The sequence below is a fragment of the Gorilla gorilla genome, chromosome 8, assembly GCF_029281585.2.
Source record: "Gorilla gorilla gorilla isolate KB3781 chromosome 8, NHGRI_mGorGor1-v2.1_pri, whole genome shotgun sequence".
Classification (NCBI taxonomy): Eukaryota; Metazoa; Chordata; class Mammalia; order Primates; family Hominidae; genus Gorilla; species Gorilla gorilla.
The window spans coordinates 111586326-111603391 of record NC_073232.2 but is presented as its reverse complement, the minus strand read 5'-3'; the positions used below and the strand labels follow the sequence as shown (position 1 = coordinate 111603391).

At 44.5% G+C, this 17066-nt stretch overlaps 1 protein-coding gene across 6 annotated transcripts in view; it reads right to left on the bottom strand.

Annotated features, from left to right (window-relative positions):
- The window catches only part of CNNM1 (cyclin and CBS domain divalent metal cation transport mediator 1), a 66227-nt gene extending 60957 nt beyond the window's left edge, over positions 1–5270 (bottom strand). For all 6 annotated transcript variants that reach the window (XM_019035540.4, XM_004049926.5, XM_019035541.4 and 3 more), the window contains exon 1: positions 1977–5270. In XM_019035540.4, the coding sequence (XP_018891085.1) occupies positions 1977–3549 (1573 nt within the window). In that variant the 5' untranslated portion in view covers positions 3550–5270. The remainder of the gene's footprint in view (positions 1–1976) is intronic.
- Positions 5271–17066: the final 11796 nt, after the last annotated feature.

The window sequence follows — 17066 nt, the reverse complement described above, 5'->3', positions numbered from 1 at the left end:
GACCCTACTTCTGTAAGATATACAAAATGTAAGCATAATTCTAAGAGTGGATAGATGAACCTCAAGTTGCAGTGGGAACTATGAATGCAAGGATTAAGGCGAGATGGACTGAACACGGTGAGACAGCAACCGAAAATGGACTAAAATAGCTGCCATATATACATTTCTCTCCCTTCTCATCATACCAACACAAAGTCTAGGGCTGTTCCATCAAATCTGAGACTGAAAGTAGCTTTTAGACCTTTTTACCCCCTTCCAGGCTACATTTTCATATTTAATATGATTTCAAAATATTGTGGCAGGAAAAAGACCCCAGATTTGTTTGTATTCAAAGTTCTAAAGATTATTTATGATGTTAAAGTAGTGAGATTGAATTTTCCCTTCCCTCCCTCCCTCCCTTCCTCTCTCTCTCTTTCTTTTTTGAGACAGGGTCTTGCTCTGTTACCCAGGCTAGAGTTCAGTGGCACAGTCATAGCTCACTGCAGCCTCGGGCTCAAATTATCATGACATTAAATTTTTGACAAAAAATTTATACAAAATGCAGTTAAATGAGAGTACTGCTAGCCATTAGGAAGCTACATCTGAAGGCTGAATCTGAAGTCAAGGGATTGATTTTTTTGGTTTTTGTTTTTAATAAACATTCCAATTCATATCAGATGAATGCCTCCTTCAAAGGAGTCATTCTGGGAAGTTCTACACTTACTCTAATTATGTCCCTGTTTTCAAATTATGATGTCTGGAGTTGCTTTCAGGGTTTGTGAGATAGTCTTTTGAATGCTCTCAGTGTTGACTCTTGAAAGTAGATTTGATTTTAAAAAACAATCAAGGGTTCTGGGCCAAATCTGGTGAACTAGGGGGGCGGTCAAACTGTGTAATGCCAAGAGGGGTGACTCTAATGTATCCAGGCTGATTTTTCTTGAGTGAATTTGTAGTCACCAGAAGGCACTTTCTGAAGACAAACTCAGACATGAAGTAAACAAGTTATAAGCATGACATCAAGCTTGAGTTTGGGGAAGAGAGTTGGAAGATGGTGACTGCGCTGAAGGAAACCCCACTCATTTGGATATGCAAGTTTTCTAGGATCTCTTCTACCCAGAATATTTCTTCAGGTCCAGATCTATCCTATTTCACAGGGCCACAGTTCCCAGAATTACAAGGATCCTACTGCCTTAGTCAACTTTTAACCCCCAACCTGAGTACTTCCCTCCCCCCCGGGCAAAGACAGGGTCTTGCTCTTTTGTACAGTGGTGGGATTACAGCTCATTGCAGCTTTGAACTCCTGGGCTCGAGTAATCCTCCCGCCTCGGCTTCCCAAAGTGCTGGGATTAGAAGCATGAGCCACCGCGCCCGGCCCTGGACCTGAGTACTTGATATGTGTGCAATCAATACCTGATGGGAAATTAAGTATGGGGAAGAACGTCTAAGGTGTCTGGGTTTGGTCTACATGATTCAAAAGGCAGAAGAGCTAGGAGGATTTGGAGACACAAATTCTGCTCTATATGAGGAAACATTGTCAGCCACTGGAGCTGTCCAGCAATGGAATTAGTTTGCTCTGTAAATAGTGAGCTTTCAGCCCTGGGAGGAGTTTAAAGCAAAGGCTGCTTGTATGGGAACCTGCAGAGGTGTCTCCTGTAATAGGTGGGGAGCTATGCAATGACCTTCAAGGGCTATCTCCCACCTACACAGTATCTGACACTTGGTAGGCCTTGGAAAAACCTGGTAGAATGGAATAAATAAGGAATATGGTGCATCTTGTGAATCAAGTAGAGGGGAAGAGGCCTGGGGCTCAATCAGGAGCAAGAAGTGAGGCAGAAGTGAGATGAAAATAACCAGGGAGCCAAGAGGTAGAGTCTTCCTTGGGTTTTTAGTACCATAGGAGAGAAATTGCTTTGGGTACCTAGAGCCTCACGTGGTTAGGAAAGGATAATACCTTTGAAGGGGATAGGAGTTGGGGGAGAAGATAGACTACTGCTCACCCTTCTTAAACTCCTCCAGAACCGTGTCCAGTCGGGTGTCATTGAAAACACAATGCAGGGGCCGGTTGTAGAAGCGGGTGACAGTGAGGAGCGGGGTGCAGTCGTCGGGGTCCACGAAGGCCAAGTCCTTGACAAATAAAATGTCCACAATGTTGTGCCGCTGGTCACCCTCGTACACTGGGATGCGAGTGTAGCCGCTGCGCAGGATCTCGGAGACAGTGGCGAAGTCGAGCACCGCGTCTGAGCGCAGCATGAAGCAGTCTCCCAGGGGGGTCAGCACCTCCTCCACCACTTTGGTGCGCAGCTCCAGGGCACCCTGTATGATGTTGAGCTCCTCCTTCACCAGGTCGCTGTAGGGGTCTGCGGCCCGCAACGTCTCCAGCAGCTTCTCCCGCGTGTAAAAGGTGCTTATCTCCTGGCGCAGCGCCCAGTCCAGCAGGCGGCCCAGCGGGTAGCACACGGGGAAGGCGGCTGCCATCAGAAGCCGGGTCAGGCACACGCTGTGCGAGGCGATGGCCAGCCCGTGCCGCGAACACACTGAGTAGGGGCAGATTTCGGCGCCCAGGAATACCGCGCCGGTGCACACGAGCGCCGGCAGCCACGGGAAGTGGATCCCCTCTTCGCTGTAGTCTTCCCCGGCGCCCCCGACGCCCGGCGGCAGCGAGGTGTACAGCCAGCCAGCCAGGGCCGCGTTGGCTCCGGCTTGGCCGAGGAGTAGGGTGCAGAGCAGATGGGTCCCCCTGCCGCGAACGGCCTGCACGCGGCGCGCCTGCTCCTGCTCGGCGGCCGAGCCGCTGTTCCGCAGCACCCGTAACTCCACCGGGTCCAGCGACAGCAGGCTCAGGCGCAGGCCGCTGAACAGGGCCGACAAGGCTAGTAGCAGGAGCGCCCCGAGCGCCCGCAGCCACGCAGGGGGCAGCAGGTCCCCGCCTGGGCCGTACAACCGCGGGCGGACGCGCAGCAGGAAGCCGCCGGCGGCGCCGTGGTGGTGCCACGCGCGCCCATCCCAGGCGCAGAGTGAAAAGAGCTTCCCGCCACCGCCCGCGCCGCCCCGCTCCGCCTCGCCCTTGCGCAGCTCCCGCACTCGCACCTGGACCAGGGCCGAGCCTGCCACGCCCCCGGGACGCAAGGGCCCCAGGACTTCCACGTCCGATGCCCAGTCGCTCTGCTCCCTGCAGCGCTGCGGTCCCGGGGGGCGCGTGGGGACCGCGCTGGGGGCCACGCCGCTACCGCCCGGGGGCTCCTCGATGAACACCAGCCGCGGAGCCCAGTCGCCGGTGCCATTCTCCCCCGAGTTAAGGGTCGGTGAGGGCACCGGTGCGGCGGTGGCCGGCGGTCCTGGCTGGAAATAGACACGCAGGAGGAAGCTGGTGCCTTCGGCGGCGCGCAGGGTGCCCCCCTCCAGGGACACGCGGCCTCCAGCAGTGTCCTCGGGCCGCAGGCCCAGCAGCCAGGCGGCGGCGGCCGGGGGCCGAGGAGACAGGGAAAAGAAGAGCAGGAGCACAGCGCCTCGGCTGCAGCAGTCGCGGAGCCTGACACCCACCGCTGCTGCCGCCGCCGCGGCCGCCGCCATCCTGCACCCAGCGCGGCTGCACGTGATACTGCAGAAAGCCGAGCGAGAGCTGGAGGGAGGAGGAGCCGGAGCTGGGAACCCAGCCGCAGGCAGGTCACCACGTGTACGCCCACTGCGCGCGTGGGCTGGTGGCGGTGGGCATTCAGACTCCGCCTGGGCAGGAGGTCCCCGCCGGAGGCTGGAGGTGGCCAGGCATCACCGCACTGTGCGTAGCGGGTACACACTTCGGTATATCTGAGATGCAACCTGAAAAGTCTGGGTTTGCAGCATGGCCTCCTACTCCAAAAGTAAGGTGCTCCTCCGCGAACTCCTACCCGGCAGTAATTCCCTGCCGGCTCCACTGCTTCCCCATTGGCCCGGGGAATTTCCCAGCTTTTCGCTTCTCCTGCCACTTGCATTCCCCCTTCTGGTCAAAAGAATATTCTGGAGTCAAGTCTTGAATATGTGAAAACTTTTAGCCTCAACTCCAGCCGACCTTTCATTATTGTAAAAATTTCTGGATTATTTAAGTTCAATTCTTAGTTAAGATCCGAATGTCCATCAATAAGAAACTGTTGAAATAAGTGAAACCACTGTGCAATGGAATACTATGCGGCAATAAAAAATAATGCGGTGGATCCGTTGTATATGTGATATGGAAAAAAATCTCCAAAGTAATTGTAGAAACAAAGTAAGGTGCAGAACAGCAAGTATAATATGCTACCATTTGTGTTAAAAGTATTTATGTATAAATTTGTACACACACACACTTATATGAGATTTATTTATTTATTTTGAGATGGAGTCTTGCTCTGTCGCCCAGGGTGGAGTGCAGTGGCACAATTTTGGCTCGCTGCAACCTCCACCTGCCGGGTTCAAGTGATTCTCCTACCTCAGCCTCCTGAGTAGCTGGGATTACAGGCGTGCGCCACCGCGCCCAGCTAATTTTTGTATTTTTAGTAGAGATGGGGTCTCACCATGTTGGCCAAGCTGGTCTCGAATCCCTGACTTCAAATGATCCATCTGCCTCGGCCTCCCAGGGTGCTGTGATTATAGGCGTGAGCCACCGCGACCAGCCGGTTACATCTTTTAATTAATTAATTTATTTATTTTGAGACGGAGTTTCGCTCTTGTCACCCAGGCTGACGTGCAATGGCGTGATCTCGGCTGACTGCAACCTCCGCTTTCAAGGTTCAAGCGATTCTCCTACCTCAGCCTCCTGAGTAGCTGGGATTACATGCGCCCGCCATCACGCCCGGTTAATTTTTGTATTTTTGTATTTTTGTATTTTTTGGTAGAGACGGGGTTTCACCATATTGGCCAGGCTGGTCTCGAACTCCTGACCTCAGGTGATCCGCTTGCCTCGGCCTCGCAAAGTGCTGGGATTACAGGCATGAGCCACCGTGCCTGGCCGGTTACATCTTAATTATAGTACAATATCAAAAGCAGGAAGTTGATATTGGTGTAATGTGTGTGTATAGTTCTCTATCATTTTATCACGTGTATGGATGTATATGACCATCACTGCACTCAAAATACAGATCTATTATCACCAAGACCTGGGAGGGAGACTTTTTTATTAAATTCCTTATATTGTTTGAATTTACTCGACTATATTATTTTTATGCATTTATTTTTAAACTTTATATAGTAAAATTCACTTTTTGGTGTACTGTTCTATGAATGTTGACAAATGCATATACATGTAAACATCACAATAAAAAGTAATTCCATCACCATCACCCCCAAAATTCTCTTACTGTCCTATTGTATGTAGTCAACCCCTCCCTTCGTCTTATCCTCTGGGAACTACTGATCTGTTCTCCCCTATAGTTTTCTTTTCTGGATTATCATATAAATGGAGAATACAGTCTGTAGCCTTTTGGGGTCTCCCTTCCTTTACTAAGTTAGCATAATGCATTTACGATTCATCTATGTTGTTGTGATTTTCAGTAGTTCGTCCTTTTGTATGGCTGAGTAGCATTCCATTATATGGATGTGTCACAGTTTGTTTATCCATTCAATAAAGGATATTTAAGTTATTTCCAGTTTTTAGCAATTATTAATAAAGTGGCTATGAACATTTGTGTGATGTTTTTTGTGAGAACATAAATTTTTATTTCTCTTGGGTAAATTTATCATAAGTCTGTATTACATTTTAAAATATAGTAATCCCAGCTACTTGGTAGGCTGAAGTGGGAGGATCTCTTGAGGCCAGGAGTTAGAGACCAGCCGGAGCAACGTAGGGAGGCCCTGTCTCTAAAAAATTAAAAATTAAAAAAAATTAGCCAGGCATGGCGACACATGCCTGTAGTTTCATCTACTTGGGAGGCTGCAGCAAGAGGATCACTTGAGCCCAGGAATTCGAAGCTGCAGTGAGCTATAATCGCATCACTGCTCTCCAGCCTGGGCAACAGCATGAAACCTTGTCTCTAAAAATAATTAATAAATTAAAAAGGAAGAGTTATTTTACATACCACCCTTGGCACCTGGGTTTAGTGTAAAATCATCCCTATGTGTGAAATCTCATTTTCCATGGCATTTGTGACATGCCATTGTCTCAAAATACACTAGATCCTGTCCACTATAAGCTGCTTTTTGCATGGGCTACTTAACAGACAGAAGGGAGGTTTAATCTTATGAGGGAACATTGAGGCATTTATTGGAAGTATAAGGGAAGGAGAGAACTGGGGTCAACCATATGTTTGTTTTTCTTCCTTTCTTTCTTTCTTTCTTTTTTTTTTAATTGAGATGGAGTCATGCTCTGTCACCCAGGCCGGAGTGCAGTGACGCGATCTTGGCTCACTGCAACCTCCACCTCCTGGGTTCAAGCAATCCTCCTGTCTCAGCCTCCCAAGTAGCTGGGATTACAAGAGTGTGCCACCACACCTGGCAAATTTTTGTGTTTTTAGTAGAGATGGGGTTTCACCATGTTGGCCAGGCTGGTCTCAAACTCCTGACCTCAGGTGATCCACCTGCCTCGGCCTCCCAAAGTGCTGGGATTACAGGCGTGAGCGATTGTTTTTCTTAAGCGCAAAAAAGCTCTTACTTCTCTCCTGACACTTAGACTTCTTTCCCTTCCCAACCTAAACTCCTCAGCACAAAGATACCTGCTATCCTAAGGGCTTTCCCAGCTCTTTTAGACCACAGAACATTATCATCATTACAATACCACTTAACATCTTTAACAAGCTTTAAAGTTATGAAGGAATTTCTTATTTATTATTCCATATACACAAGAGCCCTGGGAAGTAGGTATAATTATACCCATTTTACAGATCAGGTTAAATGACTGGTAAAACTTCTTTGGACCCTAGGTTGATGCTTCCTTTATCTGGTAGAGCTGACGGAAATAAAACATTTAAAAAATATTAGAGCAGGAATTAAAAAACTGAAATTTCTGGTTATAAAGTATTACATGCTTATTAACAAAAATTTTAATGCAGAAGAACATAAATAAAAATACGCCATGACCCACCAACCAGAGATAAACACTGTTAACATTTTTTATACTACTTTTTACATTTTCTACATAGATAAGTAATTGAGAAATACATGCACACACACACAGACACACACACGTGCTCTCCATATAGTTACATATTTTATAATTGAATATGTATTATATATAATTCTAGTCAGCTCCTGTTACTTAACACATCAAGGGCTTTTTCCCCAATGTAATAAAAAATCATTCATAAATGTCATTTAAATAAATCAAATATATATGTATTACATATGTATTAAGAAAGAGAACTGTAAGAATGAGCCTATTCCCAATTGCACCATCTCTATGTTAGGCTTGGAAAATCAATCTACTTTTCTGGGCTCATTTCCTCATTCGTGAAATGACAGTTTTAAGCTCCCTACCCTTTCATGAGTCAGTGAGTAAGGGCTAATGTACACTGTGTGAAGATAATCTAGAGAGACTGAGTACTTTTCCTTTTACTGAATAGGAGGTTCTGGAAAAGTACTGGGTTTCCAGAGCTCTGCTGTAACCGAAAGGATTCCTGGGGACAGGTTCAGGCAGTGTGATTCTCCTAAGGAAGAGCTGCCAAAAATAGCTCCCCAGAATCTGAATGTTTACTGTCTTCTTAGCTTACAAGATGGGCACTTCCTCACTTCTCAGAGAGATGGAGGAAATAATACTTACTTTTAATATCATGACTATACTATTTCAGAATGTACATGTTAAAATGCTTTTGTTTATTTCATTTCTTGTTCATCCATTCCATAAATATTTGTTAATCATTAAAGTGCCAGGCCTTGTGCTAGATATTGGGCATATCCGACATCATCTTTGTCATCTTGGAGCTTAGATTCTCCTGAGGAAGACCGACATAAACCGGAAATTACCTACCTGCCTAATTAATTAATTATTGCCATGAAGGAGCTGTTCAAAGTGCCCTGAGGGTGCATGGGACCCATCATCTAGGGAAGAGGGTCTGGGAACTCTATCCACAAAAATTAGATGTTATAAAAATGGAAGAATTTATACGTTAGGAAGAACATAAAATTATTAAATTTTGTATCTTCTATTTCTTTTTTGTACTTTAAAACTATGACAGTATATTAGTAATATTCCTAATAATATAATCTGTTAGCTTTTTTTTTTTTTTTTTTTTTTTGAGGCAGGGTCTTGCTCCATCGCCCAGGCTACAGTGCAGTGGCGTGATCTCCACTCACTGCAACCTTTGCCTCTGGGTTCAAGCGATTTTGGTGCCTCAGCTTCCTGAGTAGCTGGGATTACAGAAGCACGCCACCACTCCTGGCTAATTTTTGTATTTTTAGTAGAGATGGGGTTTCGCCATGTTGGCCAGGCTGGTCTCGAACTCCTGACCTCAAGTGATCTGCCCACCTCGGCCTCCCAAAGTGCTAGGTTACAGGCATGAGCCACCGTGCCTGGCCTGTTAGCATTTATTGAGTGTTTGCCATGTGCCAAGTACATTAGCCCTCTTAATTCTCACAATAGATGAAAAAATTGAGGCTCAGATTAGGTGACTTTGTGAAAGTCACATGATTAATGGCTAGTGAAGCTCAATGGGACACATAGTTTGAGTCCAAGGTCTACAGTTCCAAAAGTTAGAAAAACGATAATGCAAGGTAACCTTTACAAAAGGCCACTATGTTTCACGCATAAATTAACTTATTTAATTCTCATAAGAACCTTTGGAATTAGGTGTTATCATAATTTCCATTTTACATGAGGAGGCTGAGCTACAGAGAAATTAAGTACACTGGTGTCCAAGATTATACAATGAATGGCCAAGGCACTGCCAATACACCACACTATTTTACACAACACTACATTATAGCAATCTGTTGTACTTTTGTTTGTTTACACACATCGTTTTACATTGCTGCACTTATAATGTTCCTCTTTTTTTTTTTTTGAGATAAGAGTCTCGCTCTGTTGCCTAGGCTGGAGTATAGAGGCGCAATCTCGACTCACTGAAACCTCCGCCTCCAGGTTCCAGCAATTCTGGTACCTCAGCCTCCCTAGTAGTTGGGATTAAAGGCGTGCACAACCATGCCTGGCTAAATTTTTTTTGTATTTTTAGTAGAGACGGGGTTTCACCATGTTGGTCAGGCTGGTCTCGAACTCCTGTCCTCAAGTGATCCACCTGCCTCAGCCTCCCAAAGTGCTGGGATTACAGGTGTGAGCCACTGCGCCTGGCCAGTTGCACTTACAATGTTCTTACCATTGTAGTATTCTTAACTTTTTTTTAACTCCTCCTTATAGCATATTTTCCCTCACTAAAACTATAAACATGCTTTTCCTTTTTCCTTCCCTTCTCCCACCCTCAGTTGTTGTTGTTGGTGTGTGTTTGTTAGTTTTATCACAGGCACAGATAATTGAGTTAATCATCTTCCTCAGTTGATAGTTGATGGTACACTAGCATCATTGGCTATAAAAAGCCTTTCTCACCCCATTCTAATCCCCAATCTCATCCCTTCCCCTTTCAGATAGCCACTCCAATATTGATTGATATATCTTTAAGTATGTATGTATCCTTGTAGAATACTTAGTATTGGTTTGTGTTTTTCTTTTATTGAGATACAATTTACAAACCATAAAATTCATCCTTTTATTTTTCTGTTTTTTAGAGACAGGGTCTCTGGAGTGCAGCACCAGGATCATAGCTCACTGCCCTCTTGACTGCCTGGCCTCAAGTGATCCTCTCCAGTAGCTGGGACTACAGGTGCACACCACCATGTCCAGCTAATTGTAATAAAAACAACAAAAAAGAACTTTTGTAGAGATGGAATCTCTCCATGTTGCCTAGGCTGGTCTCAAACCCCTGGGCTCAAGTGATCCTTCCACCTTGGCCTCCCAAAATTCTGGGATTACAGGTTTGCGCCACTGTATTCGGCCAAACTGACCCTTTAAAAAGGAAAAATTCAGTGACTTTTTTAAGAATATTTACAAAGTTGTTCAACAATCACCACGATCTAATTCCAGAACATTTTCATCACACCTAAAATAAATCCTATACCCATTCACAGTTTCTCTCCAATCCCTGCCCCAAGCCTCCAGCAACCACTAATCTACTTTCTGCCTGTGTATGTGTTTTTAATTTAGATAAAATTACTATAGAACTTGTCCTTTTTATTACATTTTCACACAACACTCTTTGTGTAAAATCTGTTCATGTTGCTGAACGTATAGCTGGTTTGGTGTTCTAAATGCTGCATGGTGTTCCATAGTGGATAGCCAGAACATTATTTTTATCCATTCCTTTGGAGATGGACGTTTAAGTTACTTCCCATTACTACTGATAGAGCCACAGGGGAATCCTTGACCATGATCTTACTGGATCTGTGAGGCAATTCCTTTAGGATGTAGCTGCCATGGGACTGTTGGACCACAGTGTATGCGTTCCCTCAGAATTGCCTCTCCACCAGTAGTGCCTAAGGTTTTCTGTTTTCCTACATCATGGCCTACATTTGGTATTGTTCACTTCCCAATTTGGCTAAGCTAATGGGCATGAAGCGTTATCTCATTCTTTCAGTTTGAATGTCCCTGATTCCTAACAACTTTGTGCCTCTCTTCATATATTTGTTAGCCTGTCAGGTGTGAAATTAGGAGCTAAAGTTTTGAGCTGGCATTTAAGGTACATCTGTTCTCTATTATAGGACATTTATTCCACATTCAACAGAGCTTCACATATGAAAACATGAACCTATGCTTTACTGTGCTTGAATCTCTGGACCCAACTCAGGCAGAAGCTGAGAGATACAGCTTCCATTCCACAGCGTAGAGCTGGCTGCTTCTACACCTGCCAGTAGAGCAGGTACAAGACCATCTAGACTTGTTAATGCCGACAAGAAATGATTAATTTTGTGTATAGCATTTCTGAGGTAAGCTGTTTCTATCAGTTAATAAGAGAAGCTGCCTAGGCTAGGGAGGTTTTTTGTTTTACCAAAAAGGTTAAGAAGTTTTTCTGGAGGGAATGAGTAATCCCCAGCTTTTGGGCAGTCAGAAGGTCAATCCCACTTTGGCTACCAGTTTACTCAACACCTGAATCAGGGTGGGGTGTCAGACTAGGTCAACCGAGAGCCAGAAGCAGAGGTGATAAATTCTAGCCAAACAGAAAAAAGATTGAAGACGTTTTCTTTACTGAGAGGAGATGAAAGAATGGAAAGCTGTATATATGTAATTGGCTTTGAGTGTTGTTTGTCAGGATAATCAGGCTCTTAAATGGGTAGGGGGAAAAGGTCTGTCTGATTGAGACAGCCTTTAGCACAGTTAAACATTCATTCTTTTTCTTTATAGAGCAATGGTTCTCAAATTTTATTGTACATAAACATCATATAAATCACCTGGGGAGTTTGTTGTTGTTGTTGTTTTTGCTTTGTTCTTTTGTTTTTTTCAGGTTCTAAAAAATATACAGAAAACTGGTAACAGTGGTTGCCTCGCTGAAAAGAAACCGGTAGCTAGGAAACAGGGATAGGAGATTTTTTGACCTTTTAAATTTTGTACAATTAACATACTTATCCCAGTCAAAAATAATTGACATTCCTATCTCCATTTGCATTATGTATGTCTAGAATAGGGCCTAAGAATCTGCATTTTACTAAGCATCCCATGTGATTCCAATAGAGCTGACTGTTGGCTCAGTCTTTGAGAAATAATGATATAAAACAAAGGTTCTTAATCTTTTTGCAGTTTACACACTCCCATGAGATTCTTTTTTGTGTGTGTGAGACAGAGTCTCACCCTGTCTTCCAGGCTGGAGTGCAGTGGTGCCATCTCGGCTCACTGCAACCTCCGCCTTCCGAGTTTAAGTGATTCTCCTGCCTCAGCCTCCTGAGTAGCTGGAGTTACAGGTGTGTGCCACCATGCCCAGCTAATTTTTTTGTATTTTTAGTAGAGATGGGGTTTCACCATGTTGACCAGGCAGATCTCGAACTCCTGACTTCAAGTGATCCACCTGTCTCGGCCTCCCAAATTTCTGGGATTACAGGCGTGAGCCACCACACCTGGCCCTCCATGAGATTCTGATGAGAGCTATTGGCCTTTTCCCAGAAAACTGCATATCTACTCAAGGATACAACAATGTTAATTTATTGTGAATACAATCACAGCGGTGCATGGGAACCCCAGTGTGCCATCGTGTCTGTGATCTCCATGTTAGGGATCCCTGATATAGACATTTTGTTCATGTCAAGGACTGTGTGTGTGTGTGTGTGTGTGTGTGTGTGTGTCAGAAAAGAGTAGAGACAAATTCTACTTTTGATGAATGGGCTCCTTCTCCATTTCTAGAACCAATACCTAACTAATAAAGGAACAGAAGATGAGTCCCTCAGCACTTCCCTTCTAGCTACATCCTGTCCACAAACATGTTAATGAAATTTTCAGATGACACTAAAAGAAGACATGTTGCAAACACCAGGAAAGTAAAATAAATTATATAAAACATTAACAATATGGCAGAGGGAATGACACTCAACTTGGAAAAATTTCAAGCAGAAGCATCTGGGGAAAAATAATTGGAAAGAAATTTTTTCATGAGGCGGGCAACACCTGGAAAACAGTAATAGCTGTAAGAGGCCCTAGGGTGATGCTAAATGGCAAATTAGATACATGTCTGCTGTATAATATTGTGAGAAAAATATGACATTGGTCTCTTGTCACAAAGCAGGGAGATAATAGCTCTTTCTGTTTGGCCCTAGTGAGATAGCACCTGGGATGCTGTTTTTAGTTTTGGACACTTCATAGCAGAAAATTGTTGATTAGCATTTGGGAATTTGGAGGCAAGAAACAAGAACAATTAAAAGCATTTATTTGACATGACTCAACCATTTAAAACCAATGGCACAAAGGGAAAAAGAAATAATACAGCTCTGTACTTAGATTCTGTTGCTGAGATATCAAAGGTCTCTTCAACTTCAGCATCGAATCACTGATTATTAGAATAGGAGGGACTTTGGAGATGAATTTTCACGAACTTTAAGTTCCTGGGCAGTGCTGAAATTTTGTTAGCTGAGCAGGTTGCTTGGGGCAATGCGTTTCACAGAGATCTAGAAAGGGTCTTCTTAAAACATAGCCCTGATAATATTATTTACCTGCTTAATACCCTTCAGTGTCTTCCCATGACATTGAAAATAAATCCAGCCTCTTAACAGGATACACATGGTTTTGCTGAATCAGGCTTTCACCTAAATGTTGGCTTAGCTTCCGCCACTCTCCCCAGAGCTCACCGATCATCAGCCACACTGGCCTCTTGTTTTGAGAACTCTCTAAGCTCTTTCCATCCTTATGATGGTTCTTATGGTCTTCAAATTTGCTGCTTATTTCTCCAGCTCTTTGCATTGTTGATTCCTTCTCATTTTTCCTCTGTCCCTGACCATCTTACCTAAAGTCTCCATCCTCATTCCATTATTCTCTTTATAAGATTATCATACTCTGCGGTTATCTTTATTTACTTGATTGTTTATTATATTCCCCCTCATTAGGATATAAAGTCCAGGAGAGCAAGGATCTTCCCTATCTCACTCATTGCTATATTCCCAGTGCCTAGCATACAGTAATAGCCAACACTTATTGAGTTCTTAGAATATTCCTGACTCTGTTCAGTATTTTACATACATCAACTCATTTAACCCTCACAGTAACCCTATGAGACAGGACCATTACCTCTACCTTACAGATAGGGAAAGTGAAGTGAAAAGTGGCTAAGTATAACTTGCCTAAGGTCACACAGCAAGTAAGCGGTTGAGCCGGGATTTGCATCTCAGCAGTATGACTTGCCCAGGGTCTAGAGAACCGGCAATGAATTAATTACTTGGATAGTTATGGATGATTATCTTTTTTCCTATGAGAAATTCTGGTAAATAAGAATTTGCCTCCCTATTTGAGAATGTGTGATCTTGAGTCATTTCTTTTGGGGATAATGAGGAAAAGAGACAGTTTAGGGAGAGGAAAAGGGAAAAAAAAACCAGGAGAGAAAACATATGTAAGAACAAGATTTGAGCTTTTTGCGATGCAGTCTTGGGAGAGGCAAAGGAAGCTAAGAGGAAGTAAAGCAAGGAATTGTTTTCTGGTCTATGAAGAGGCAGGGAATTGGGCTGGTGTAAGAAGAGTTGAGGGTATGTGCCTTGTCACGAACTTATGTATCATGAGCTGAAACAAGACCTATAACCCTGTATTCTGGTTAGAGGATTAAGAAATACCTCTTCAGCTAGGCAAAACAGACTAACGTGTGCCGAAGGCCTTTCTGTATTGAGTACACAAGTGACTCTGTCTCTGTGAACCTGTGGGATCAAGGATAATGGGAGTCAAAGACAACCAACCCTGTGTTACAAAATCAGAAAGACATATTTGGATGGAGGAGCCAATAGGGACATCTTTTTAGTTTGCAGATTATCTGCAACGAAGCAAAACAAATTTCCAATCATCTTGTCAAAACTGGTAAGTTTTTGGCAAGCAAGGGATGATAAATTGAAATTATTTGGACACATTGCTATTATTCACGTAGGTGAATGTTAACATTGACAGCCTTCACTGTTTTATTAGCAAGAGTGAAAACATATCTATAAGGGATTTCATTAATTCACTCATGGTGGCCTTGGCTTCTTCAAGCCTATTTTTCCTGACTCCCGTCTTGTTTTGTTTCTCTCCTCCGTTCTTTACAAGGCAGAGAGTAATCTTTATACAATATAAATCTAATTATGTTAATCCCCTGCTTAAAACCTTCCAGTGGTACTCTATTGTTCTTAGGATATATCATATACCCCTTAATATGGCTTCCCAAAGTCCTCCACAAGCTGCCTTTTCCAATCTTTTAAAGATATTTAATTTTATTAACTTGATTTTTTAAATTGACAAATAATAATTGTATATATTCATGAGGTACATACTGATGTTTTGATACATATACTGTATGGTGATCAGATCAGGGTAATTAGCATATCTATAATCTCAAACATTTATCATTTCTTTGTGTTGGGAACATTCAGTATCCTCCTTCTAGCTATTTGAAACTATTATTATTGTTAACTATAGTCATCCTACAGTGGTATACAACACTAGAACTTATTCCTCCTATCTAGCTGTCATTTTGTATCCTTTAAAAAAATCTCTCCTCTATCCCTCCCTTCCTGCTTCTCAGTAGTGGCAAGTGGGATTTGAACACAGATAGGCTACCTCCAGAACCAATAGTCATGACTACTCCCTGCACTGCCACCATTCAGCCATATTGAGTTTGTTTCAGTTTCTCCAATGAGCCATGCTTTCTCTTGTCTTCTCTTGCTACACGCTGTGGTTTTTGCCTGGAAATTTCTCTGTCCACTTTCCTTGGCTTAGAAAACTCCTCCTTATTTATATTTTAGGTCTCGGCTTTGAAGTTTCTCTAAGCTTTCCATGATTCCCCAAGTGTGGGTCAAAAGCACCCCCATGTTGCCACAGATTCTTGTTCTTCTCCTGGCATTTATAATATAATATAATTACTATATCCATTATAAAATAATTATATTATTTTACATATAATTATTTTATAATTAATTATAAATGTCAGGAGCACCCCCATGTTCCCACAGATTCTTGTTCTTCTCCTGGCGTTTATAATATAATGGATAATAGCTTATTTTTATTTAATGGTAAGTAAACTGGCCAGTAATAGCCAGTTTTATTTATTGCCAGGAATTTGGATTCTGTCAAATTCTTGCCAATAAATGATGCATATGATGATTCCAGGGACTGGAATATTTCCAGTATCCACCACACAGTAAGAGCTGGGAATATATTGTTTGTGTAAACAAACAGAAGATTTAAAAATCCATAGTAGGGGGTTCTCCCACTCTGGGAGTTTTCAGAAAGTACACGCTAGGTGGCCAGGAGAGGTGGCTCACGCCTGTAATCTCAGCTCTTTGGGAGGCGGAGACGGGCGGATCACCTGAGGTCAGGTGTTGGAGAGCAGCCTGGCCAACATGGTGAAACCCTGTCTCTACTAAAAATACAAAAATTAGCCATGCGTGGTGGTCGGCACCTGTAATCCCAGCTACTGGGGAGGATGAAGCAGGAGAATCGCTTGAACCCCGGAGGTGGAGGTTGCAGTGAGCGGAGTTGGCGCCACTGCACTCCAGCCTGAGCGGGGAGAGGGATACTCTGTCTCAGAACCACCAGCACCACCACCACCACCCAGGCTGTGTTTGGGAAAGGAATACAGTAGTTATTTTCTTGTTTGGCTCTGAGGGGGCGGGGATAGATACTCTGGGACAAACGGAATCCGGTGCTGTTTTGCTCCGAGGGCTTCCTAGTCAATGGCCCTTCTCTGCTGGTGAATCAGTATTTTGTGTGGGTGGGGCTGAGACTGCGAGGTGAGAGGCTGCGGCCACACAGTCCCCTGCATGAGCGCCGGGAAGGCTGCTCGCCCTCAGCCAGGCCCGCCATCGCGAAGCCTCCTCACAGGCCCGGAACTTTTGCCTTTGAAAGCGCTTCAAGGGTCATGGAAAGTTCGAGAGCTTCCTCATAGGCCATGACTCTGCAGCGACCTTCTAACACGTGTTCCGCCTCTGCCCTGACATTCTGTGGCTTGAATGCCTCAGAACAGCGGACTCGAGTCAACAGGGCCTGCGGAAGAATGGTGGTCTCTGGAGCCGAGCTCCTGAGAGGAAAAGGCGCCCGAGCGCACAAGAGCCCGCCTGAGCCCCCGCGGAATGGCAGCGAGAGCAGCCAACCGAGGCCTGGCGGGAGCCTGTGCCCTCTGAGGGGCAGACCGCGGAGGGTCCAAGAAAACCGATGACTGATGTCAGAGGGGCGAGAAGGCTCTACTTCCAAACAAGAGGGAGCCAGAGAAGATTATTTTCAGCGCCCCCGGGTGGGTGGACAGAAGAGGCTGACGACAGCGCGGAGCCGCCGGCACCCAACAGTGGGCTGAGGGACCCAGGGTTGAGGAACCGGGAGCTGAGGGACCTGGAGATGAGGGTCCGAGAGCAGCAGGTGGCGGCTGAGAAGAGAGGTGAGCATCCCCCTCTTTGAGGACTCCTAGAGGGACTAATGGGGAGGGACTATCCCAAGAAAATATGGACTTCCT